We start from the raw sequence: 26,815 nt of genomic DNA on the forward strand, positions 1-26,815 counted from the left end.
CACCACAACAAATATTTACCTTCATTTTACTTTTCCTCACGTCTCACTGAAAGGTTTCATACCAATGCCAATCACTTGAGGGATAAAGGCAAAGCTGGAAAACAGTTCAGCAAAAATAAATTCATTTGCTTAAGCATAATATATGGGCATTGCACTCCAACAGGGGTTAAAATATTCATTATGCATAAATTTAAAAACCCTTTTGTAGAATGATGGGTAGTATTACACAGGGATCAGGGAAGGCGAATAGCCAATCGTAGCAGCAAAAACAAAGACAACTCAAAAAAAAAACGCGGAATGCTGTTTAACATGTAAATAAAAAAACGAATGCAATCATTTCCAAATCTCATGAACCCATATTTCATTCACAACAGAACATAGAGAATATATCAGATGTTTCGACCAAGACATTTTACTTCACGACCATCTGCGCCCCCAGTCTATGGATCACCTGTAACTTAAAAGGCTGTAAGGTCAGACACCAACAGGTGATTCGGGCGTTGGCATCCTGCATGTGATGGAGCCACTGTAGCGGAGCGTGATCCGAACAGAGGATGAAAGGGCAGCTCAGGAGGTAAAAATGAAGAGAGTCAACCACCCAGCAGATTACCAAGCACTCCTTTTCAACTGTGCTGTAGCAAGCATGCAATGGCTGCTGTTTTTTACACCTGAGGGCGCACCGGCCCGCCTCCCAAGCGGTACCCCAAATACTGTACCTCCCTCCGTCCAACCGTACACTTCTTCTGGCCGTGAGCCACACGTGCCTCAGGGACTCCAGGACCGTGGCCACCCACTGCACATGCTCCGCCCAGGTGTCACTGTGGATGATGCCAGCCACAGTGACATCCGGGTAGGCGGCAGCATATGCAGCCTGCGGATGCAGCACCCAGTCCATGAGGAGTTGGAAAATGGCTGGAGCTCCAAAGAAGGAAGTGTGACAAATTGGTACAACCTGTAAGGAGTACACAAGGATGCTTTTTCCTGGGAATCTGCCAGTAGCCCTTGGTTAAATCCAGAGTTGTGAAAAACTGAGCAATGCCTAACCAGTTCAGGAACTCGTCAACCCGGGACATGGGGTAGGCATCAAACTGTGACACCTCATTCACCTTGCGGTAGTCAATGCAGAACTGTATAGACCTATCTTTCTTCACCACAAGGACCACGGGGCTATACCACCCACTGTATGACTCTTCTATTAGTAGAGATATCATCTGAATTTCAGGAGCAGGACCACTCTTCCTTCACGCCTCAGGCTATAAAAGCCCCCCTCTCCAATACCTGCTGTTCTCATTTTCATGCCCCATGCCCCCCCCCCCCCAAATTTTCCCCTCCCTTCTCCTCCTCGAGAGCCTTCGCCAGTCCCCTTCGAGGCCTTCCCCAAACCGCAGCACCAGTTCACACTTCCTCATCCCTCATCGCCCATCATTAACGAGGATGTGGTCCCAGCTAGTGAACTCCAAGCTTTAGCATTTCAGCCATTTCCCTCTGAACAATTAGCCTTTTATGTTTAGGAAACCTGCAGGGCCATGAACGCACCATCACGCCTGGGCATATTTCAAAATGGTGCTCTATGAGATTGGTATGGCTGGGCAGGAGGGAGAACACATCTGCAAAATGCTGTTGCAATGCAGCAACATCCGCTCTCTGGGCCTGTGTGAGATGGTTATCACAATGAATGGAGGATGGAATGGTGGAATTTGGCATCTCTGGTCCTAACTCATCTGTCTCCTTCACCAGAGTCACCAGAGAAGCAGTCTGAAGGTAGTGGATGCTGGTCCAAACAGACCAGTACCTACCAGTCAGTCAGTATCTCTTTTGGGATGCCAAATCAGGAGACGACCTGAAACAGCGCCTGCGCTGCACTCTTAGAAATAGTGCACAGTGGCACTGCTTCGGGATATCACGTTGCATAATCCACCAGAACTAATACACAGTGATGCTTCATTACATCACAGATCAAATTTTGTTGACCGTTAAGTATGGACGAGATACACTGAACGTGACACGTGAAACAAAGACAAAAGGAGAACATATAACATTTGTAGGGGGATGATGAAATAAACATAATATAAACCAAATTCAAAACAATGTATTCATAATTTATAATAAATATTACAAAACTTTTTTTAACATACAGATTCCATGTTTGTGCAGTCTTGTTTGGATTGGCCCACCTGTTGAGGAGTAGTAGGAGTAGGAGTAGTAGGGGCGACCATGGCGCTGGGGGTTGGGAAGCGCATCTGTAACCGGAAGGTCACCGGTTCTCTCCGGGCTCTCTGTCCTGGTCGTTGTGTCCTTGGGCAAGACACTTCACCTACCGCCTACTGGTGTTGGCCAGAGGGGCAGATGGTGTGATATGGCAGCCTCGCTTCTGTCAGTCTGCCGCAGGGCAGCTGTGGCCACAACTGTAGCTGCCTACACCAGTGTGTGAATTTGAGAGTGAATGAATAATGGAATTGTAAAGCGCTTTGGGTGCCTTGAAAAGCGCTAAATGCAATCCATTATTATTATTAGATAAAGACCTACACATACACATAATCACACGCATAATGTGATCATTAGAGTAACATTTTACATTGTCCCAGTTATTTCTTTATATGTTGATTGTTATTTTTAAATAAGTGTATCACCACATGGACATTATCTATGATTTTCAGATTTCAGGTAATCTTGGATTGCATAAGAAATACAAAAAACAGAACTTCATTGTCATAAGTAGCTCATCTGGCTTACTGTGACTATTGTCTATAACAATTTACAAGGTATTGTAATCCGTGAAATACAGAAAGAAAGCGATATAGTAGGCTTCCTTGTCATTGTGGCTATATTGCACAAACTAATCAGGATGAAAATCCAGTGAGAACAATAAATGTGACCTCGAGCTTGACCGTGACCACAATATGGATGAAAATCCACTAGGTGATCAAATCTGACCAATACTCCAGGAGGATTAGTGAATCTTGTCAGCTGTGGATGGACAGATGACGGACACCTAGCCAAGGCATGACTTTATCGGTCATGCTTGTCTTATTAGTGAAGATACTTTAACAAGTGGGCAATATATTTGTCAACTAAAAAAAACCTCCACTTTAATATCGTCCTGATTTTTCTGTTTCTTTTAGCTGCTCCCTTTGGGGGTCGCCATAGCAGCTCGTCTGCCTCCATCTCACCCTATCCCTAGCATCCTCCTTTGTCAAGCCAGACCTCACACACCACACAGAGCCTGTTTCAGATACTCCCTCTCCTCTGCATTCCTGATTCTAGACCTTCCACTGTTTAATAACATCTTGATTGCTTAATTTAAAATCCAATACAGTGGTGTACAGAGGCAAGTTTGGAAAGATTGTGCCGTTTTCCAAAATGTGTGGACCCACTGTATGCTGTTACAGATCTGTCTGTGATATGTTGTCCAACACGTGTAATTCAGATAGCTTACAGTTCCATAAATGAAATGTTTTTTCTAAATTAAAATGACTCCAAATGACACACGGATCAGATTAGTTCTCAGCATTTTAGGCAGTTTATTTGAAAAACACATACAAAAAGATCATATACAAGACAATAAATAAAAAAGAGACAGAACAGTTTGGGTTAAGCTATGCAACTTTTTGCATCATCATTAGTAATAAATACAGTACAAAATCCACCCAGAGTGAATCTAAAGATTTTCCACAATATTCACTGATCATGTTATTCTTCATTATGATTTAGCTATTGCTTTCATATTATTGATACATACTTCTACTTTTCTATAAAATACTCAAGATCATAAAACATTGCGCGGTTACAGCAAAACAGCAGTGTGTTGTACAAAGATGGCCACTTCCCTTTTTCACTGGCAGGTTAATAATCAACATTTTTTCAGCAGCAAAGAAACATCTGAAATATTCAAGAAGGTACAGCATCATATTAAACACATCTACAGAGCTACTCCCACATACACATAGGAAAACCTGAGAAGGACATGCATTAAAAAGCTTGTGCTTTAAGTTCTACTGTTCATTCCGGTTCATCAGCTTGAGTTAATACTATGGCTACTGTCCAGTTCGCTCTGGAGTTATGGGGTACACTGTGGAGGGCACGGGGTAAGGCCAGTGAGAGCACGAAATGAAATCATAATAGTAAGACCAGCCAGCTTCATTCCAATCCAATATATGTTATAATAATTTGCAGGATTAGTAGAGTATTAATAAGAAATGCACACCGAAAACGTAGTTAGCTTATTATACCCAGGTGTAAAACATCTATATTGTATAACCACAGTACACCAGAAGTTTGCTCAATAAGATCAATGGCTCAAGTTAGCATGTTAGATATACGTTCCATAATCCCACACAAAGCAACTGCCAGCAACAAATAATACAGCTTGTAATGTGGGTCGTAAAGAGAAGCACTAAATTGAGACCCAGATATGATTTATATTGTGGTCAACTTAAAACGTGGAAAAACTAAAATAAATGTGACTGATTATGACAACAGAAGCGAGCTAAGACAAAAAACAAAAAAAAGGGCTGCACCCTGACATCTGCTTTGCATCAAAGCAGGGATGATGTCTAGAAAGTAAAACATTTATTAAAAAAGAAAAATCGAGAGATGATATGAATGGAATGTAATCCAGATCAACAGCACCATGCTGGCTAGAAAAAATGTGTCGGGGGAAACAACCCCAGTCGATTTTTCAACAAGTTTCTTTTTTTTAATCTCGCCTCCGAAAAAAGAAAACACAGACGGCATGCAAAAGCATCCCCACCGACCAATGCATAATGAGGTATTCTTTTTTTAATATTTTGTGTTATTTTAAATAAATATATTGATTAAATTGCAAAGTTATGAGATAGAGACATTAAATATTCCACCACGATAGCTAGCTAGCTACAGTTAGTAATAAATAATGATTGTTAAATACTTAAGGCATCTTTAATCACAGCATTCTATGTGAACTAGCAAACCTCCATTTTCATCCATCTGTAGTTTTTTGGATGGAGGTTTCATACGAAAAGAAAGGAAAAAAAAAAAAAAACGAAAAAAACAAACGCAACACAAACAGTCAAGTTACCCTCCAATAATACACAAGGAAGCATGAAAATATTTAACTGAACTGGAACACAAACTCTAGGACAAGAAGAACCCACACCACCAAAACAAAAAAAGAAAAAAAAATCAGGCAACTCCATATTATAGTGCATTTACAAAACACAAGCTACATTAGAACAACAATAAATATGTTTTTGCAGCATTGCAGCTTTTTCTTCACTATGGTTAAAGTGGACAAGGACTCGGCATATTAGTACCATGTCCAGATTGGCATGTGAGCAAAACAAAAAGAAAAAGAAGGAAGAAAGAAAAGTGTACAGGTAATAAAAAAGAAAGAACGAAATGGCAGGGAAAAAAAGACAATTAAAACAAAATTAATGTTAAGAACAATTGTTTGGTATTTTTCAAATGGATGGCTTTTTCTCCCTTTCACCCTCCTTCAAGTGAACTACGCCAACATGGTTCATGCATGATATAGAAAAACAGCTTCTATCACTGAACGTATCACAGTTGTTCTAGCAATACCATACACTACGACCATGGGGGGAGAGGGGGTGGGGACAGTCATACACATTCTAGCACATATCACAGGCAAACTAGTTTGTATTGTCCCTGTAACACCAGAAACAGTCTTTTTTTTTCTTCTTTTTTTGTTTTTAAATCAAACAGTGGGAGCAACTCAGATTGAAATGAAAGGAGCCGATACACAACAGAGGCCATTCACTGGATATAGAAATCACGTGTGCTTGTTCGATAGGCAATAAGGTTCTGGTGATAGGTAATACAAATGTCAGGTACTCTGATGGCAAGACTCAGGCACTGCATCCTCAAGCCCATGCCGGCCTCTCATGATCACGAGCGTGACCATGACCATGAGCGAGGCCACAGAGAGGAGTTGCTGTTAGACACGGATCCACCGGCAGCTCTTTGAGTCCTGTTAGGAGCGCAATGCTTAGCTGGTCGGTGATCAGTGTCTAACGGCAACTTTGGTCTACTCGGGATGAGTGGGGAAGGGTGCGGGGGAAGGAGTGGGGAAGGGGGTATCAGGTGCATTCTTGTCCTCCTCTATGAATGAGTGGGATCATCAGAGTCATAATATACGGTTCACATGCACAGACACAGTCCCTGTTTCTACTGCTCCACAATATTAACGACACAGCCCAAGCCTGCCATACAGCATGCACATCAGAGGCCTCTGCTCTAGATTATAGAGGCCCGACTACGACACTACACAGATCACTGGAAGCCATGCCTGCAGTTAGCGTTTTTAGCATCAACTCTGATGGCATCTACTAACTGTAAATCCAAAACCATGTTAGACAAGAAAGAGGGATTTTTGGCCTTTTTACATGACTAGCTCTTTCTCTGGTTGCCTACGATTAAACACACTGAATATTCTTACTGTTAGAGCTGTATTCACCCTCTCTGTAGGTTTTATTTTTCACAAACATATTTCTCAAAAGGCTTTTGCTTGCTACACAACACTGTTACTCTGTAAATACTTATTCAGTACTATACTCCATTACACCACAAGCGTTCAGCTACAAGAGTTCACACCAAACAACCTCATGCTAATCATTTGATAATGTTCTGTACAGATGTGCTGAGGGCTTGGGCAGAGTGCAGCTTCAAGGATTTTTCACAGGCCTGGGGAGAGGGATGGGGCAAAGGGTTTGGTTATAGTGGCAGAGAAATGGCCTTGATACACCACACTGAGCTGGGGAGGTTGGTCGTCAGAGTACCCTTTCTCTTGGCGGCTGTATGGAGAAATGTACACAATCTGACAGAACTGTGTGAAGCCTCAGCACATCTGTCCATACACGTCCACTCCTACCTTTAACATCCAGCCAAGTCCATTAAACCGAACCTCAGTCCAGGCGCCTATCTGTGCATCAACCCCCCCGTCCCTCGTTGCGTTGTAGGTGAGTGTGCTTTGTTGATCCCTCTGTCACAGCTGTCTCAGAAGGCAGGCTCGTTGAGTGATGCAGAGGGGAAGAGGGGTGTTTGGCAGAGCCTCTCCCCCTGGAGGGAGGGCAATGGAAAATTAACAAGACCAAGATCCATAGCTGCAGAAGTCAACAGGAGCTATCAACTGTCGGGGGTCAGCTGAGTCTCAATGTCCACTCTGCAGATGGGGCATTTCCTGCTGGTGGCCAACCACTGGTCCACACACGCCTGGTGGAAGAGATGCATGCAGGGTAATCTCCTGAGGAGACAGGAGAGACAAGGTCAGGAATTTAAAACAAGCGTAAAAGCGTCCTTCCAAAATGTCAAGCTGTGTAATAATCCCAGAGGTTTACGGTATAAGTGGCTGATTGATCACCAAATCTAGACAAAAGTCATTTTTCCTGGAAAAAAGAACATTCACAGAAATGTTGATTGCACACCACTGCTTTCTATTTTACAACCACAACATAATCAGCACGTCTTGAGAAGATGTTAAAGAGCAATTGCAGTGAAAGTTTTTTCACAGTGTGCCAATTACTTGCTTTTAAAGTAAGTGATTACACTGCAAGATTATTTACATACAAAATCTGAATTTCCTAATGTTTTCTAATGCATTTACTTATGCAGCTGAATGAAGTTGTTTTTTTTTTCATCTGTCTACAACAGCTGTTAAAGTTAAATTTGATATTTCACTAATTGTTAAAGAAAAAATACCAAAAAAACACAGAGCTGCTGCTTCGTCAAGGTGAGAATTTGCTGTTTTTCTTCACCAATGAGTGAAAGTAACTAAAGCTTTTTGACAATACAAGCACACCATTTTCTCAAATAACAAAAACAAAACTATAAATGGACATTTGTATGATTTTTTTTTCCTCTTTACACCTTTTTTTACACTCTTAGGTTGAATAATATTTAATATTAAACATTTAAAGGTGGTTTCCTGCTTGATGTGAACCCAGAAGTGACAACAAGCTTCATCCTTCAGCTCAACTAACAGCTGGATAAAACAACTGTTGTTGCTCTGCTTTGTTACACAAACTTCACGGTCTTTAAGGCTTCCACATGCGTATGATTCATAGGTCTGTCATACCCAGGAATCCATTTGTATCCAGAATAAATCCAGCCATTGGACTATGATTCACGTTTGACATCTGAAAGCAGCTCACATTTGACTTTCATATGTGGGGGGAATAAGCTTAAAATGAACGTTGTACGTCATAAGGAGGAATTCTGTGTTTGAGGTACAATAATGATATATTTACTGTAGGTGTTCCCTCATATCAAATCACCCGATATGTATTTTAGGACCACACGTGCCAAGATTTGCTTGTGTCATAAATAATGGAGGATTTTCAACATAAACCAGAGCAAACGTAACACAATCAAGCTGAGATGTTGGGTGTACGCTTTATTTGAATAGAATTAAAGTCTACTACCATATCACAGCTCCATCCCTCCCTTAAATGCAGAAGATTCTGTTTATTCTTGCCTCTTTTCCGCCTATTCAGTGGGTAAAATAATATGCTCTGTCACTTCTGAACACATCACAACACCGGACACACATCAAAAGATTTTGCGAGAAGCTAATGCTGCCCGCGGGGAGGGTTTTTAAGATGAGGTGCTGGGAGAAATCCAGTGATGGGATTTTAAGACATGAAGCTTTTTAACTTAGGTGGCAGAACCAGTTTAGGGTTTAGAAATGCTTAGATCCTGTGTCTTTATATCCAGTTTATGGGAAAGAAATGTGGTTAAGGATAAATTAGTAAATTAACCTCTGAGGACTAATCATCCTGAAAAGCATTTACCCTGACAGGCTTTGGGAGAAATTGTTTTTTAGAGGGGTAACTAAACCCAGTTGTCTGTGAGGGTAATGCAATTAGTTTTGTAGGTATTAATATAGTCATGAACCCAAGTTAAGGGACACATTTAAGTTTAGTTAGGAGATGAGCAAAGTAATTCAGATTCCTCCTGAGGGGGACATGAATGTGTAAATTGAAATTCAATGCAATGCATCCAAATCCACAAATCAACCTCAACCTGCTGTTACAGGCACTAATCATCTAACTGAACCACAGTGGTACATTCACTGAATGACAAACAGACTGATAATGCGATACTATTTCAGGATGTGAGAAACAAATACATCCTTCTAGGAAAAAAAGCGCTTTTATGCGCAGCCTACATCAACATCTGCATAACCAACCAAAGAAAAAGCAGTACCTGACATCCTCGCCATCCTCCAGCATCGACAGACATATGGTGCATTTTTCATCGGTGTCAAGCTCCTCATCATCCAGACACATCTTCAGGTCCTGTGGTATTCTCTGCACAGAAAACCACACAAGAGCAAACACACTTTAATTACTGAAGTGTGCAGTGTTTATGCCACAGGGGTCTCTGAGTCAGCTCAGGCAGAATAAAAAAAAGTCTTTGAATTATACTTCCCAGAAAAAAATAGACATCAAGATGGAAATGACTCAATTACTCCTGCTCACTCAAAATGTACCAAATAATCTTGCATTCTGAGTATTTGGGTCATATTTGGCATAGACGTTTCTTTAAATTCATTCCACATACATATCTGCAGACAGCTAGATGAGTCATCCAGCGCCTTGAACTGTGAACACTGCAGCCCTGTCTCACTAATCTGGCAACGGAAATTAGTTTGACCTTTGAACTACAGTGACAGACGTGACCTTCATTCCACTCTCGTCTTTGCTCTTTGATCCTTTCAACCTGCTGCTGCCTTTCGCTATCCCTTTCTTTCGCATCTTCAGTTCTTCCCCTTTACCGTACCACATCAAAAAGGTATATTTAATCCAGCAAGGAGCTAAAGAGTCTCCAGCCCTACCTTTTTGTACTTGTGGGGGAAAGTGAATCTCTCAATGGTGGTTTGGACCGCTCCACGGTTTACGCTGCCCAGTCTGTCCTCCAGCTGCAGAAGCTCCTATGAAAAAAAATCCCAGTTGCCTTTAAAGGAAGGACCTTTCTGTATTTTGCCACTAAAATAACAGAAATAAATATGCACAATAAAAAGATATTAAAGTGTGTAATGTAATCAAATCGGTGCCTTAAGGAACAGGACACCTTGCTTGAAATGAAAACAAATGACATGAGATTAAAGGCAGCTGGACCATTTAAAGCATCTGGAGCCCTGGGTAATTGGAAATAAGAAAATCAGCTACCACTCAAGCCTATCCAGAGATTGGTCACAGAGAAAACAATGATAAATTAGTGTAGACTGGTGCGTCTGCTGAGGAGAGCGAGGAAATAGGCGCACAAACCTCATAGCTCTCTCTAACTGCAGATGCGTGGCGGGAGGGGTTGAGACTCTGCAGAGCCAGCAAGTGCAACTGGGGATATGGGTAGTTTCTGATCTCATGGACAACCTAGGAGATGACAGATAAAAGAAGCTAGCGTCAGCTTTGCAGCAGAAATCAGAAAGAACAATAGGGACACAGGTCATCCCCGGTTGCTGGGTGTTGAGATTAATCTCAGAAACCAGGAGAAGAGTCGCCGTGAGTTCATCGAGATGAACATGATTGATCGTATGGAGGCAGAGGGGAGCTCACCACTTGCGTTGAGGCATTGTTTCTAGGGAAGTGGTGCATCCTAGGAGAGGTCAAGTAGTGCTGATAGTGCTGCGGCAGCGGGTGGATGTGATACTGGTGGGGGGGAAGCCCAGCGTCCACACTTAGATCCCTGGACAGAAACGGAAAAAACAAATCAGCCAGTGGAACACTGCGAGGTCTCTGGAACACTGAGCTTCGATAACAGCAGACTTGTGTACTTCTGTAGCTGCTCAATGGGTAAATCTTTTAAACGGTGAGATTGTAATATGATTTTTAAAAAATATATATATCCCCATACCAGGTCAGATACAGCAAATTTGATTACATGAAAATTGGTTATCGTGCAAGCAAATGTGTGAGAGTTGATATTATAAAAGTAATCAATACACATGGACCAGCAGAAGGTAAGTGGACAAATGGCTGTAGCACACATAGCTAAAATTAAGCGATGAGCTACTTAAATAAATACATTAAGAAGAAGTTTGGGAACTTCTTGATTTTTTGGGTCATTATTTTGTGTTTGTTTTTTGTTTTTTTGGTCTTTATAATTTGTACTCTGTGATTTCACTCAAGACTCCCATTGACAAGAGTGCTACAACAGCAATTTATTTGCTTTCAACTCTTCATCTTGAACTCATTCATTCAAATCTAAAATGTGTCTGTAACTGACATTTATCTTAAATGGTCTAAAGATGAGCTGGTAAAAAATGCTTTCACATTACGAAATAAGGTGTCTGTTGATGTTTCCTCTAAAAAAAATAGCTTTTTGCATCTGTGGCGCTGCATGTGTCGTTGAGAGAGATGCACTGCTTACCAGTCTGTGCCCTCAGCCAGGTAGCGGGGCTGCTGAACCACAGGCTGCGGAGGGACATGGAGGGGGGGAGCAAACTCATAGCCGGGTCGCAGCCTGTGGGGTTGGTGAGGAACTCTCTCTGGGGTCCGTCTACTAAGACAAATAACTAAGCATTTGAAAACATCCTGGAAAATAAGAGTTTATCATTTAAATTTAAAATGTCACTGCACAACTCCAGTAGTTACCAACGAGGTGCTTAAACTAAATATTTTGCCTTTTCCTCTCTATTTTTTTTTTTGTACCATAAAGCTGTGTGGATACCTGGAGGGTGGCAGGATGTGTCGGTGCTGGGCCTCGAGGATCTGCTGCTGGAGGAGGTATTGCTGGTGTAATGCCTGAGGTAGGAAGGGAGGGGCAGGGATGTCCTGGAACTGGGGAGCGGGCAAAGGGTTGAGGGGCGAGTGGAGCGGAGGGCCGTGTTGGTGGCTGGGCGGGGCCAGGTGGGGGTTAATGCCTGACTGTGGCTGCCCTGGGTGGGGCATGGGGAAGTCCATGGGCAGCGGGGCCTGAGGACCTAACTGGAAGTGCCGGCAAGAGGTAGCATGGCTGTGCTGCTGCTGCTGTTGTTGCTGTTGCCGGTTGAAATGGGATCCTGTGGAGTATAAGGAGAAGTTGTCAGGTACCTGAGGGGGGAAATTAGATGGAATTAATAGTAGGTGAAATGTGGTGTCACTGTGTGTGAGATATAGCATGTTAATGAAGCCCTACCTCTTACCTAGGGTGAAAAATACTTCTGTGGGGGTGGGAAAATGATGGTTACCACAAGTACCATGAGAATGAAAACCATTTTTGGTGCTCCACACAAAGCGCAAGCGTTCATTTCTTTAAATGCATTTCCAGCCCCTGGATCGACTCCTCGTCTTCACAGACAAAGGAACTGGATCAGAACAGAAGAACCGTACCCCTATACAGATACCGACGTAGCTCAGTTCTTGTAAATTCTGCAGCTGACAGCAGGTCAGTGCACTCAGAAGTAAACCATTATTACCTCACTGCCTGTAAGAAATACATTAAACTGTTTCTCTGCCAAGTCTCTATCTACACAACTGTAAAGAACAACCTGTTCCATATAAAAAAATTAAACTAGACATTAAATTCACATTATAAATGTGCTCTACTGAAATCAGCTGTCTCTCTGTGTTATACACTTCCAGTAAAGCTCTGCTATTCTTCTCCCATATGAACATTCAGGAGTTGACAGGAAATAGCTTGAATGCTTTTTTTAACTCTCTCCAACCACAGCTATTTGGCAACTGCAGCGAACAGACTGCTGTCGAGACTTGACAAGGAGTGGAAAATAAAGACATAGGCTAGCTTGTGCTGTGTTGCAATATGGTTTTAATACCCTGGTTAAGCTTAAGGAGACCTTTTTGTATCATAGTGGGACTGAGAATAATTAAATTTAGCTTTGATCAGATTTTGGGGGGAGGGGATCTCTGCCAGAGGGAACCACAGTTATGCTCTGCCATGTCTGACTTTTAAACAGTTTCTTATAGAAGTGCAAAAGACAAGACTACTTTGCTCGTAAACACTTGATTTCTCCAAAAAAATAAATAAATAATAATTTATGAAGAAAAAGGCAAAGTCTACATTGCATTTACTCGGAGCACGCTTGAAAATTGCAGTTTGAATTTTAAATACAGGAAAGACAAGCAGTGTAGCTTTCCAGATTTCGCATTTCAGCTTGACAGTTTGTCAGCGTAGCCGAGCAAACAAGATATGACCTTGCTGCCGTGGGTCAAAGGCTCAGAGTCTAGACTGCAAGTAGCACACTGCGTTTTCAAGCGTCTCAGTGAGAACGATCACCATGAATGACAGCAGATAGACTCATTCAGGGCCCTGCGATGAAGTAAGCGTGGAAATCGTCTATCTTTGTCACAGCAGGAGAGGAGGTGGGTAGGTGGGTTGGTGGGGACAGGGGTGGAGGGAGGGGAAGGAGGGGGGGAGCAGATAGGGGACAAGGGAGAGGGAGGACAATAAATGGAAATCAGCAAGAAGCACACTGAAGGTTAGGAAAAACACTATATTCTTTATTGAAAAATATTAGTATTTGTGGAATTTGTGTTTTCTTTCTTGTTTGTTTGTAATAATAGTATAACTCCATGCAACAAAAATAAACAACATACACTGAAGGCAAGGCCCACCATGCTCCATATAGGGTTAAAAAGAACAAAAGCGGCATCCAATGAGCAGACGTGTTGGCTACAGCACATGATTTCAGTACAGCAGGGTACATCTTTTCTACAGAAAGATTACATTGGATTTTTCACTAGTCAAATGTAGAAAAAACATAAACAAAAAATTATGAATCATAAATGTGACCATGCATTGAAAGTACTATTACCAGAACAAAAGGTAAAGAGAAACCACAACCAAACAATAAAGACGTTATTACTAATAGAGGATCTCTTTAGCAGTGCAGGAAAAATAGGCATCCCTGTGAAATGGATAGCATTTTGGTCTTATGTTAGTGGGGTAAATTGAGAAGTGATGAACCACCAGTGAGCATGTTTTCCTACTTAAACGTTTAGAGTTTCAGATGCCTGTAAAAGGGCAAAACAGGCCCTGACAATTCAGTGTGATTCAAAGCTTGAAATTTGCAAAAAGGGAACAAAAGGATTACACAAAAAAAATGGAGACAGTTATGGCAGGTTGTTGTGTGGAGGTGCAGTGTACCTTCAGTCATTTCAAGTGACATCGCCACTGATTTAAATGTTACGTTTTTAACAGTAAAAAATGGCATGCGCGTGGTCCCAATTTGCATGCTTTAATTTATTTATTTGTTGTTGTTTTTTCAATCGCAGGTCACTTTAATCATGTACATTGCACCTTGTGTGAAGAGAAGAAAAAGATGAGCCAAATTCTGGTGTTCAACAATGCAGTGCAGTATTTGAGATCATGCAAAATGTATCCACTTTACAGGAATTTACAGCATGTTGTCTATCAAGACTGGATGGGAGGTACACAATGACATTCAACTGATCTAGAAAAGAGCTAAAAATGTTTACTCAGTGCTACAGCAATTTGACAGAAAAAAAGACCAAAAAAAAGGTGCTCTGTCCTAGGTGTTAGATATTGTTTTAGTCTGTTTAACATGGAAAGTCTATGGCTGAGTACATCTTGGGAAAGGGGGGGGGGTGCTTTTTTTAATACCAATGTCGTCTTCTGATGGAAAGAGGAAATGAAGAAGGGATTCACAATACAGCTAAATGCAGAGAACAGGCAGAGGCCACGCCACACCACACAGCAGCAGATGATCATTAGCTACACAATGGGGGGGGACGACAAAGATCTGATAAATGCAGAATGTAGAGCCAGCCTCCATACTATGAAACAGGGAAATAAGAACAGAAATAAAAGCACAATGAAAATCACTGATGCCACTGTTGTGAAATTAATGTTGCACTGTAGCTTTATCATTGTTTAACTGATACCCCACACTCGATTCTTTTTCTTTTTGCAATTCGGCAGCTTCAAACAAACAGCTGCTGAATTGCCAATTAGCAAATGAGAGAAAAGGGCGACGGATACACTGATAGCCCGGAATTAAAGGCTCCCGGTCGACTGGCCACTTATCGATTAGCACACTGGCCAATTGAGAGGGGTAATAATTGTAATAACTACTGGAATCACGGTGGAAAAAACGGCGAGCGTTAGCAGAAGCAGATGATCTTCAAATGACATCATCCGTGCACAGATAAGCTGACTGGCTGGACAGGCTACGTCTATTTTGCGGTATTTTTCTTTACAGCACAAACACGGTAGTTTCGAGGAAACGTTGAATATTTTTCTTAAAACCTCACAAATAAAAATGCACCGCACGTTAATAAAGACGTCTTTTTATGTAGGAATGTGTTTCTTTTTCTTTTTTTTTTTACATGAGGCATTTTGGCCGCATGTCGCGTGCATGTGCAAGCCTTTGTGAGAAATGTTTCAAGAAATAGTCTGAGCCCAAGAAGCCAGTTAGCTTATCTGTAGCAACGAAGTTAATTTTTAATTCGCTGTATTTGCACCTAGCAAACCTTATAATTCGGTGCCTTATATTAATCTGCGACGGATGCGAATATAAAGCGTTATCGCGTCGGCAAGCAATTTGACCATTAATTTCATGCTAGCTAACGGGAGCTAACCCAACGGCGGAGCTCGAGCTAGCTAGCCCAATAGCTGCAGTGAATATTAAGATAAACAGGGCACATGTTTTGGATCGATATGAATATTAATACCGTACCTCTGTTTCTTACTGAGCCGAATACAGGAAGAACCAGATATCCGACATGCACTAACACCATCCTGGGATCCTTATTTTATGATTCCGCTGGGTTATTTGGAGATATACAGTGGTAGTAGCCCATGCGGATCTACATTCAGGCGGCTGGTTGTTGCTGGCTGGCTTGGCTAAACACTACAGGCGAACCAAACCAAATGACTGTCTGACTCGCCTGGTTGTCGTTGACAAAAGCAGACATGTCATTTGTTCTACGGAGCAAAAGAGGGCGATGTTGCAGCGCTACATGCCAAAGCTGCAGCTATCTCTGGGTTAACCTATCCGACCTTGCAAAGTTAATCTTTATAGAAACAATGTAAACACATTAACAGGCTTAAAAACGCAAACGGCACATTGAAGTAACTTGTAGTCTTGACTTTAAATAATGAAATCTTCACTTAAGGACCACTGTTGTTTATTAATGTATGTCCGCAACATTAGCAGACTCACTGGAAACCCATTTGAAAGAAATGGTAGAATATACATATAAAAATAAACGCATTAGAGGCAAAGATGTCCTGGCTAGATGCGCTAAGGCCTACATTTCCCATGATTCAACGCAATTGCTCTTTTCTTAAGCATTCGCAGAGAGTAGGAAATAATCAAAAATATGATTTCCCTGTTAGCAAAAAAAAAAAAATCACACTAAGGTACCCTCAACTCGGAAAAGCAAGTTAATAGATAAGATAAATAAGTACGTATAAGAATGTTATCGCGTGCACTTCAATATACTCACTGGCCGATTTGTTTGGTTTTGTTTAGTTCCCTGTTAATGTAAATAATCAGCCAATCACATGGCACCAGCTCAAGGCACTGACCTGCTGAAGTTCAAATAGAGCATCAGAATGGGGGAGAAAGCGAATATAAGTGACTGTGAAAGCGGCGTGGTTGCTGGTACCAGATGAGTTGGTATGAGCATTTTACAAACTGCAGACGTTATGGGATGCCTTGTTGATTTTAGAGGCCAGGGGACTATGTTCTGGCTGCTTTGAGATTATAGGAAGGCAACAGTAACTCACATAACCTCTTTTAGAACCAAACTTGGAGAATAGAAGTTCTTCTGATGGCTGTTATCAACAGGAGCTTTCATTGTACTCAAATGGTCTCCACATTCACCAGATCTAACTCCACTAGAACACTTTTGGGATGTGGTAGAACCAAAGATCAACTAAAGTAAAGCATTATCTACTATTATACTGGGAACTGCTTTTGACTGGTTGTTTAAAGGCATTAAATTAAAAGAGAGGATTATCTTCACATGCATCGAAAATATATATGCATATAAATGCACTAAATTCAGAACAGCAATGTACCAAATCCCAGTCTGTTTTGTTAGTTGTGCCTTGCTGTTATGCTTTATATTTCTCTTGTTTTTTATACGTCCCTCTTACTTGTTTATATTTCTCCTGTTTACTATTTATTCCTGCTGTCTACTATTTATATTTTATGTTGGCACAGTTGGTGCAAAGCACCCACAGTTGTACATCTTTTTTTTTTCTTTTTGCCATTTTCATTTAAGTTAAGTTGGTTTGCACAAAATAACGTTTTTATTTTGTGTAACGTATAATTTCCGCGTCAGTAGGGGGCACCGATGAGTATTAAAGTGGGAACCAGGACCAGAGTCGCATTAATAGAAGAAGAGTTCATTCAGCCATTACATTCACTCACAGGCAGGTCGGAGCTGCTAACAGTTGAGGACAGGTCATTAGCAACCCGAGAAAATGCTATCCGTTAGAGTTGCAGCAGCTTTGGCCAGAACCCTGCCTAGAAGGGCTGGATTCGTAAGTACTTTAACCAAGCAAGTTGCATTTATTAAGAATATTGCAGTAAGTTTATTTAATATCCGTGCGAGCATTTATGGGCGTGAAGGGTAACGTTAATGCCGCAGGCCGCTAGCTAACCTGTCACCGGCTTACGAATACCCTTCTAATAAGTCCTAGTTAATAATCGATGCTAAAAGTCTTGAAATTGGATGTTTAATCGTGTTTTTTTTTTAATGTTGCCCTTGTGAAGTGACTGATTTCGTCCTGTAGCACTAAATGTAGCACTCAAGCTAATGCTAGCTGTCAGCTAACAGCTCATTCAGCCACGCTTTGAAGGTCAGAAAGCCTGACAGCGCAACTCCTCTCCACTGCACAAACTTACATTTGCCTCACTGCAAGAAGCGCAGTTGTAATCCTTATTTAAATGTCTCTTAACTTTCATTTGCGCTCAACTTTTAATTAAGTGCTTGTTATTGAATCCAGGTGTCAAAGACTATTCCGGCCGCCTGCGTTGGGGTCAACCACCTCCACACACACAGACCATGGCTGCAGAAGACAGGTGAGAAAGTCAAAAACAACAGACCAGAAACTTCATCCTGTACAATGCAGGGCATCTCATAAAGGCGACTTATTAAAATAATTGGTTCTGCTATGCCGGTGAAACTGCTGTGTAATCCCTGTGTGTACGTCTAAGAACACCTTATCTTAGAAAAGGCATCATCAGTGTTTGGTGTTTGAGACCCACATAACTCTTCATTCTAATTATGTCATTTAGAAATTTAAACCATGCATATTTTCATTCTTTGGTTTTGTTTTGTTTTTGTTTGTTTTTTTGTTTGTTTTTTTGGTAAAAGCACATTGAGGTAACAAAATTAATCCTTTTTGCAGCATAAAACCATGAAGGTTTCACAACTGTTTCTCAACTGTTCCTCTACTTCTAAGTGTTTCAATAGATTATTGGGGAAAGCTTTTCCAGTCATTTTAACATCCAGTTGTATTTATTTTTTGACATTTTGTCTTTCACAGGCACAGCCGAGGTGTCCTCCATCCTGGAGGAGAAGATCCTGGGAGCTGACACCTCTGCAGACCTGGAGGAGACAGGGCGTGTGCTGTCTATTGGTGACGGTATTGCCAGAGTGTATGGACTGAGGAATGTCCAGGCAGAAGAGATGGTGGAATTTTCCTCTGGCCTGAAAGTAAGTCCAAAGGCACAAGGTTTCTCTCCAACCTGCATATCTTTTATATATAAAAATGGTTAAAGAGGAGCGCACCGTGGGTTTGTCTTGTTGAACAAAATTGTGAAACTAAAAAATGCTAACAGTTTCAATTCAGTGATGTTATGTTTTTTCAAGAAACCATATTTATTATCCTCCAGGGCATGTCTCTGAACTTGGAGCCTGACAACGTTGGTGTTGTGGTGTTCGGTAATGACAAGCTGATCAAGGAGGGCGACATCGTGAAGAGGACCGGTGCCATTGTGGATGTTCCTGTGGGAGAGGAGCTGCTTGGCCGTGTAGTGGATGCTCTGGGAAATGCCATCGATGGGAAGGTAATTTAAAAACCTTTAAAAAATAATTTTTTGTTTTGGATTGTGACATTCAAGTTGATTAACTAGGGCCTTTTTAAAGAACTCATCACCAGACATTATCTTGTAGAGCAGCTAGATTACCTATTAATCAGCAAAATTGCCAGTTTAAGTTTTCATAAATGACCTTGTCTCTCATTAGTAAGCATCCACGAGTTATTTGGACCAGTGACGAAATCTTGCCTGTTTTTTTTTTTTTTTTTGGGGGGGGGGGGGGGTTGTTTGGTTCTTTTTGTTTTTCTACCTATTCATGACTAGTTCAGTAATTAAATGGCAGTCATTGCAACATGACTTTTATTTCCCACCATTATAGTACTTGCAACCATTTTGATGTTGAAGTTTGCCTTAAATTGACATTCTCTCTCACTCTCTCAGGGTCCTTTGGGCTCCAAGGTCCGTAGGCGTGTGGGTCTGAAGGCCCCAGGTATCATCCCCCGTATCTCTGTGAGGGAGCCCATGCAGACTGGAATCAAGGCTGTGGACAGTCTGGTGCCCATTGGCAGAGGCCAGCGTGAGCTGATCATTGGTGACAGACAGACTGGGTAATTATCAAAATTCACAGATGGTTTTTAACAGTGGTTTGGTCTTGATAGGAGAGCTGTAGATGAGTGGAATATTTTTTTTAAGTTCAATATTCCACATTCCAGCAAAACTGCCATTGCCATCGACACAATCATCAACCAGAAACGCTTCAATGACGGAACTGATGAGAAGAAGAAGCTGTACTGCATCTATGTTGCCATTGGACAGAAGAGGTCTACTGTGGCTCAGCTGGTGAAGAGGCTGACTGATGCCGATGCCATGAAGTACACAATCGTGGTCTCTGCCACTGCCTCTGATGCTGCTCCGCTGCAGTACCTGGCTCCATACTCTGGCTGCTCCATGGGAGAGTACTTCAGAGACAACGGCAAGCATGCCCTGATCATCTATGATGATCTGTCCAAACAGGTGAGGATTTGCAGATGAATCTGCTAACTTTATTCATCACTAAAGTTTAGCATGTTGTGCAAATGTCACTATTATTCTCAAATTGAATAATTTTCTTTCTCCCACAGGCTGTTGCCTACCGTCAGATGTCCCTGCTGCTCCGCCGTCCCCCTGGTCGTGAGGCCTACCCAGGTGACGTGTTCTACCTGCACTCCCGTCTGCTGGAGAGAGCTGCCAAGATGAACGACAATTTCGGTGGTGGCTCCCTCACCGCCCTGCCTGTCATTGAGACTCAGGCCGGTGACGTGTCCGCCTACATCCCCACCAACGTCATTTCCATCACAGACGGACAGGTTTGTTTGAAAAGTGTTCGGAGCTGATGTTTATCTGTTCATGTTTTGTATTGCACCTCTGACTTCTCCATGTCGTCCCCCCCCCTTTAGATCTTCCTGGAGACTGAGCTGTTCTACAAGGGTATCCGCCCAGCTATCAATGTGGGTCTGTCTGTGTCCAGAGTAGGCTCTGCTGCCCAGACTAGAGCCATGAAGCAGGTAACATCTGGCTGACCTCCTTTTTAAATGTATTCAAGAATAAGAATTGCATATAATTCAGCCGCAGGGCTAAAATCTTAGGTTCTCTCTCATTTCATATTTTCCTAACTTTATAGGTGGCTGGTACCATGAAGCTGGAGTTGGCCCAGTACCGTGAGGTGGCTGCCTTCGCCCAGTTCGGCTCTGACTTGGATGCTGCCACCCAGCAGCTCCTTAACAGGGGTGTCAGACTCACTGAACTGCTGAAGCAGGGCCAGTACTGTGAGTTACTATTATTATTTTTATTTCTCTAGAAATCCTCAGGGTATTGTACAGTGCAACTAACTGTCTTTAATGGTTCTTCCAGCTCCCATGGCCATTGAGGAGCAGGTAGCAGTCATCTATGCTGGTGTCAGGGGTCACCTGGACAAGATGGAGCCGAGCAAGATCACAAAATTCGAGAAGGCTTTCTTGCAACACATTTTGAGCCAGCACCAGGACCTGCTTTCCAACATCAAGTAAGAAGAAAAACAAATCTGTATGTTTGAGCCTTTAAAAACCAAAATTGTTCAATCTGATCTCATCCGTTTTTCGTTTCAGGGCTGATGGCAAGATCTCAGAAGCATCAGATGCTAAACTGAAGCAGATTGTACTGAACTTCCTGTCCAGTTTTGAGTAATAGCACTTCGATTGATCTTCAGTGAGCTAACTGTCTGTGTCCCCATTCTGCTTATATATGTGAACACACTGAAGGCCAAAACCTCCATGTACAGATTTGTCCAAATAAAATTTTACAACCCTGCGGTGGTGTAAAACTCTTCTGATTGTTTGGTCAGTTTGGAGTTCAAGTTGGTTCCCTCTAAACAGTTTTCAGTTTGACGAGAACAAAAGCAAACATGTTTTGAATAGATCTATTTAAATATATCGAAATGGAGAGGGTGATACTGCACATAATGAATTCATGAATGCTGTTTACTGTAAGTCGTTCTTAATAGGAGCATCATATTAAAAGGGGCTGATAAATGAGTATAGATTGACTTAAATGATTTTCTCTGCTGGTTTCAGAACTTGGAGGGAAATGTAAGCCCAGTTTCTCAACTGTAGGGGGAAAATGCTTAAATAAATTCAGTGACGCTGTCATGAATCAGATCCCTGAGTACTGTCTTATGTTGAGAGATTGAAGAGACAATGTTTGTCTGCCTGGCTTAAATCAATACTGCATTTTTTACAGCTCAACGTGTATTTATGCAGTTTTTAAATCTCAACAAATGACTACTTAAAGGAGCTGCAACAACAAAATGTTTCATTGTGTATTGACTTATTCTTTGAAATGAAAGTTCCTCACAAAAGGCAGTGCCTTCTAGCTATGCTTTTTCTTAACAAGCTATGTCAGTGGGAGAAATGAAAAGTGGTAAATCTACATAGGTTTCTCTTCATGTCCAGCAGGTGGCCATAAAATCTTAAATACTGCTGCTAATGAGGCTAAGAGGTGGTTTACCACTAGATCTTAGCTGTTGGCATTGTTGACCTGGAGTACAAAAGAATTGTTAGAAATTACAAGATCACTGTTTGATGTAAATTAAAACAAATGCAATGATTCGTGTATCTCATAAACCAAATTTTATTCACTGTAAAATATGAAACTAGTGTTTAAACTAACACATTACTAACACATCTGAATAAAGTTGGGACACAAGGCTGAAAAAGTAAGTGAAGTAGAAGGAACATTTCACAGCTAATTAGGTTAACTGTTAGCAGGTCAGTACTACCTAGTGTAATACCCAGTATTATTGGGTATTTTAAAAAAAGCATCTTAGAGAGGAAGAGTGAAGACTTTTACTATCTCATCATTTACAATTACATCATTTAATATCATCAAAGGGCTCTGAGAATATGGAGAAATCTATGTAGGCAATGGACAAGTTCAAAAATCAGTGTTGGATGTCTGTGACCTTCAGGTGCTCAGACAGAACTGCATTAAAAAGCCATGATTCTGTCATGGAAATCACTGCATGGGCTCAGGAATCCTTCAAGAACTCAGTGTCTGTGAACACAGTTCTCCATGCCATCCACAAATGCAGGTTAAAGGTCTTCTGTACAAAGAAGTACCCATATTTGAACATCCAGAACACCACCATTTTTTCTGGGCCAAAGCCTATTTAAAATGGAATGAGGCAAACTGGAAAACTGATCAGGTGGAAAAAAAATAAAATAAAATTCATTTTGGAAAACATGGACGCCACATCTAAACTGAAGCAACGAGTCACCATCCAGCTTATCAACTTTCCAAAAAACCTGCATCTCTGATGGTATCAGAGTGACCAGATATCCCTATTTATGTGTTAAAAAACAATTCAGTAAGATATGCCGTTTTAATTGTTAAGTTAGATATGGACAACTCTCAGCACTGTCCCACACAATTAGTGCTTTCCCCAATCGATGCTGAAAACTATGTACAGGTAGAGCAATATATGGACCCATCCAGATGATGTTGTTTTATTTGCATCTTTTACCAAGACAATGCTAAACTGCATACTCTAGCAGCAGGGTTTCACTGTAGAACTGTAGGCAGGCTTAACAGGCTAAACTGGTCTGCCTGCAGTCCCAGTATGTTATCAGTTGACAACATGTGATGCAGCATGAAACAAAAATATGACAAAGAACCCAGGACTGTTGAGCAGCTAGAATCCTGTGTCACACAGGAATGGGACAGCTTTCCTCTCCCAAAAGTCCAGCAGCTGGTCTTCTAAGTTTCCAGACATTTCTGGACTGTTGTTAAAAGAAGAGGTGATGCTATGAAGGGTAAACACAGTCCTGTCGCAACTTTTTTGAGACATGTTGCTGCCATCAAATTCAAAGTGGCCTTATTTTTCCTTTAAAATGTTACATTTTCTCAGTTTAAACATTTTTCTAGGTTCTATTGCAAATAAAATATGGGTTTATGATCCTCGAAAATCATTGCATTCTGTTTTTTATTTACATTTTATACAGCGTGCCACCATTTCTGGAAGTGAGTTAAATTTTGCAGCTGATCGGAAAGTTAAAAAGTGCTAACGTGAATACAAACTACCGCATACCATTTCTCATTCATAGATGTCTTTCCTGACATACCACTGCAAATCTACTGCTGATAAGCTGCCTTTTTCTCTTCCTCTCCTGAGCGGCTGTGTTTCTCTTCCACACTTCTCTGTTTGTCTCTTCTTATTAAACAGGAACAACATTGGACAAAAAGTACATTTTTTGCAATTAAGAACTTTGTTCTCTTTTGGTTACCACATCAAGAACCAAAGTTTATCACAACGTTGGCTCTCATTATTCCTTCATTTTCTGTAGTTTTTTTTTCTTAGCTTGTTTTTTTTCTTATCCACATAAATAAATTCTCCTGAATTTTTTAACTTACATAACATCATCTTTTTTTCACTGACCGCTCTTAAAAAGTTGCCATTTCACATTGTGCTCTGAGTCGCTTGTTCCTCCAACAGCATCACTGCCTGGCAAGATATAGTGAGACATGTGACAGAGAGTGAATGGAGATGCTTTCAATAAGCGCTATTGTTGATGTCAGTGTGACAAGAGAGATTAGGGTGACCAGATCTCAACAAACTAAATGTAGGACAAATCCAGTGTTTGTCTGAGACAAAGTGGGACATGTCAACAATGCTGGGCGGTAGACAAGTATATTTTATTTGAATGCAACTTTTCCATTACCATTGTAAAGGAAATATAATAAGAACAATAGGAAGCTGAAGTTTGGTCTCATGCAATAGTCTATCTCTAGTGACAGTCTTTGGGTTTCAGTAGGGATACATCCATTGCTTGGCATACCTTTTTTGAGCTATATCTAACAATTGTAGCAAGTTTTAGCCGAATATGACACACACATATTTTATCATTACTACATACTGCTGCATCCTTTTATGTGTCATAGTTTCCGTCATATTCACCATAATCTGCAAAGCTTGTGTCTTTTTGGTAACTTCCCTGATTGGCATAGCATTAGACAGGCTAACCTTAATTTGATTATAATAACAAGCTTTCCCTCCACATGCACTGGGAAAATAAAAATGCAGTTCTGTCCCAAATAAACATGGTCATCTGGTCATCTTAAAATAAATTTTAGGCAACCTAATTGGTCAAATGTGAAGCTTTTAATCACCAGATACACTTGAACTATCTATATATAATAGTATTACTACTATTACTACTTATTATCCTTTAGCAGTCCTACATGCCAAAACTGTGAAACACCAAATCATAGTCCACCTAGAAAGCAAAGTGTGTCTCCAGTGTGCACAAAGGAGCAGTGTGCCCCTAAATCAAATTTGCTCTGTGGGGTTAGGAGTTTAGTCAAACGAGCAACAATAGTCAGCTGTCTCTGAATTTTTCATATCATCACATTCCTCAAAACTGCCACCATGTGTATGTTACTGTTTATGAATATCCAAAATTATGTGGGAATTACCGAGTCTTTAACAGGAATTGAAACTGTACATTTGCACGTGAGGTGATTTTAGACATTCAGGAAGGAGGAAGTTTGTCTCTAAGTGGAAGTTAGAGACTGATCTTTGTACAAAATATAGTTATTAGACTGCATTAACAGCCTATGAGACTGATTTGAGGTCAGGTTAGTATGTAGGTTTGTTTATGTCATCTACCCATTCTGTCATACTTGGAAATGAAAGCTAATATAGACTTCTCCAACCAGCAGTGGTTATTCCATAACCCTGGCTGGTAGAGTTCCATGGTAGTTACTATATAACCAGAGACACTATCAGTGATCCTTTTAGAGAAACTTTGGTGTGAGTGACCTTTGGTGTGCTGGATCCACCACTTAGAGATTAAACAAGTTGACAGAGCTTTGTTCAAATTACTTTATTGGACCATTAGCAGCAGGTTTGTTTTTTTTATTTAAACTTTTTGTGATAATTTGTAGTCATAGAATTTATATTTTCAGATAACTAAGCTGCTTGGTTGCGCTGGGGGGCTAATGCATCTCAAACCTTCTGTTTGAGAGGGGAAGCAAGTGAGGAAAACAAAGCTGTCTATAAGGTAGAGATGCTAAAATGGCTCTTTTAGACAGGGGGTAAACACAGGGCAAGGAATAAAGATCAGTTTGAACTGTGAATCCTGCAAAGCTACTCAGTTACTTTTGGCTGCTTTCTTGTTTCCCTAACAGAGCACCACAGGAAATGGATCCACATGTTTGATTTGGCACAGATTTTATGTCACAACTCTTTCCTGACACAGCCCTGCCATGGGCTTGGGACTGGTATTAGAGTCACACCAGCTCGTGTCCACCTGAGGGTGGGTTTGTGTGTCCAACGGGTCTTGAACTGGAGTTCTTTCCATGCTCTGTGCAATATTTTTGGCTCATGTGCAATATCCTTGGTATGTGCAATATTTTGGTCCCAGTAGAACTACCATCTCCACCCTAAATGACCATAGCCCCTCCACCCTTATTTATTTATTATATTATATAACTGCCCTTGTATACAGACCCACAATGTTTCTGTTTCAATGTTTCTTACACATACACCATGTATATAGTTTCACTCACATAAATGTATACATATACATTGCTTTTTATTTTATTTTACTTATTTTTTTCCCCTTGTTGTATATTGGTTTCTCTAATTCTTACTTTTGCACCTTTGTGGTCCTGCTACCCAATTTCGCTGTGCAAGAAACTGCACAATGACAATAAAAGGCTCTAAGTCTCTTTTGCATGTAAGGTAAATGTGTTAACCACCACACAGAGTGTGTTAATACGTTAAAACTCCAGTTAGCCACAACTCTTTTGTGTAATTTGATAATTAACTAATAATTTACTAGTCTAGTCTATAACTAATGGACGGGTGGAAGCACATTTTAATTTGTTGTCCACTTTGACCTTACTTCCAGCAGAGACCTCTCCTGCTTTCATCTTCATTTAGAAATGTTTTTAGTTCACCACAAAGAATCACAAATGTCCTTATGATGCAAACATACTGTAGCTGCTTTTGCATTGAGATTAAGATAATACTTTAACTATTTCTTTAACTATTAGCAAGTGCATAAATGAGGTGATTTACCCTATTTAGGATCACAAACCAAAATTAAACAACTTTAGTACATCTGAGCTGATTTTTGTGTGTTCTACTGCTATTACTGAGTGCTAAAGAACTAGCTAGCATGCAGGTAATTAAATCAGGTTGATGGGATTTCAACTCTAAAGAACATTCTTACCTCAGTCATTTGCAACCACGGGTGACAAATGTGTAGTGATAGTCTGCCTGTTAGCATGCTTACTGGTGCTTACCCTATATATATCCACATATCCATAACATCACTTGGAAAACAA

The 26,815-nt window shown here is 40.9% G+C and overlaps 2 protein-coding genes across 4 annotated transcripts; one reads left to right on the forward strand and one right to left on the reverse strand.

Moving 5' to 3' along the window:
- Positions 1-4,986: 4,986 nt before the first annotated feature.
- ark2cb (arkadia (RNF111) C-terminal like ring finger ubiquitin ligase 2Cb) lies at positions 4,987-16,097 on the reverse strand. Of its 3 annotated transcripts, none has more exons than XM_080893772.1 (8): positions 15,635-15,858; positions 11,668-11,998; positions 11,368-11,496; positions 10,554-10,683; positions 10,266-10,370; positions 9,833-9,928; positions 9,202-9,305; positions 4,987-7,240 (listed from the first exon to the last, which is right to left on the reverse strand). In XM_080893772.1, the coding sequence occupies exons 1-8, from the start codon at positions 15,693-15,695 to the stop codon at positions 7,123-7,125; spliced, it is 1,074 nt and encodes a 357-aa protein (XP_080749898.1). In that variant the 5' UTR covers positions 15,696-15,858; the 3' UTR covers positions 4,987-7,122. The 3 variants fall into 3 exon arrangements, 2 of the variants coding, with proteins under 2 accessions (XP_080749898.1, XP_080749897.1); XM_080893771.1 differs by having other exon boundaries at positions 11,368-11,499; positions 15,635-15,857; XR_013973021.1 differs by lacking the exons at positions 4,987-7,240; positions 9,202-9,305; positions 9,833-9,928; ... (2 more) ...; positions 11,368-11,496; positions 11,668-11,998 and adding an exon at positions 14,466-14,732 and having other exon boundaries at positions 15,635-16,097.
- A 1,197-nt stretch (positions 16,098-17,294) lies between these two features.
- LOC308404126 (ATP synthase subunit alpha, mitochondrial-like) lies at positions 17,295-21,624 on the forward strand. The gene is made up of 11 exons (XM_080894000.1): positions 17,295-17,451; positions 17,917-17,992; positions 18,460-18,629; positions 18,809-18,982; positions 19,394-19,560; positions 19,666-19,966; positions 20,074-20,298; positions 20,389-20,496; positions 20,613-20,757; positions 20,843-20,993; positions 21,076-21,624. Exons 1-11 carry the CDS (start codon positions 17,392-17,394, stop codon positions 21,152-21,154), a joined length of 1,656 nt encoding a protein of 551 aa, XP_080750126.1. The 5' UTR covers positions 17,295-17,391; the 3' UTR covers positions 21,155-21,624.
- The last annotated feature ends 5,191 nt before the right edge of the window (positions 21,625-26,815 follow it).

This window comes from Rhamphochromis sp. 'chilingali' (genome assembly GCF_963969265.1).
Source record: "Rhamphochromis sp. 'chilingali' genome assembly, chromosome: 10".
In the NCBI taxonomy this organism is placed as follows: Eukaryota; Metazoa; Chordata; class Actinopteri; order Cichliformes; family Cichlidae; genus Rhamphochromis; species Rhamphochromis sp. 'chilingali'.

Bases quoted from the DNA above. Each gene is read 5' to 3' on its own strand.
- LOC308404126 (XM_080894000.1), top strand. From the start codon at position 17,392: ATGCTATCCGTTAGAGTTGCAGCAGCTTTGGCCAGAACCCTGCCTAGA. The intron at 17,993-18,459 runs GTGAGAAAGTCA...TGTCTTTCACAG, and splicing joins ACCATGGCTGCAGAAGACAG to GCACAGCCGAGGTGTCCTCC. The intron at 20,994-21,075 runs GTAAGAAGAAAA...TTTTCGTTTCAG, and splicing joins GACCTGCTTTCCAACATCAA to GGCTGATGGCAAGATCTCAG.
- ark2cb (XM_080893771.1), bottom strand. From the start codon at position 15,695: ATGGTGTTAGTGCATGTCGGATATCTGGTTCTTCCTGTATTCGGCTCA. The intron at 9,929-10,265 runs GTTTGTGCGCCT...TTTTTTTCATAG, and splicing joins CAGTTAGAGAGAGCTATGAG to GAGCTTCTGCAGCTGGAGGA. The intron at 9,306-9,832 runs GTAGGGCTGGAG...TTTTCTGTGCAG, and splicing joins TCCCCCACAAGTACAAAAAG to AGAATACCACAGGACCTGAA.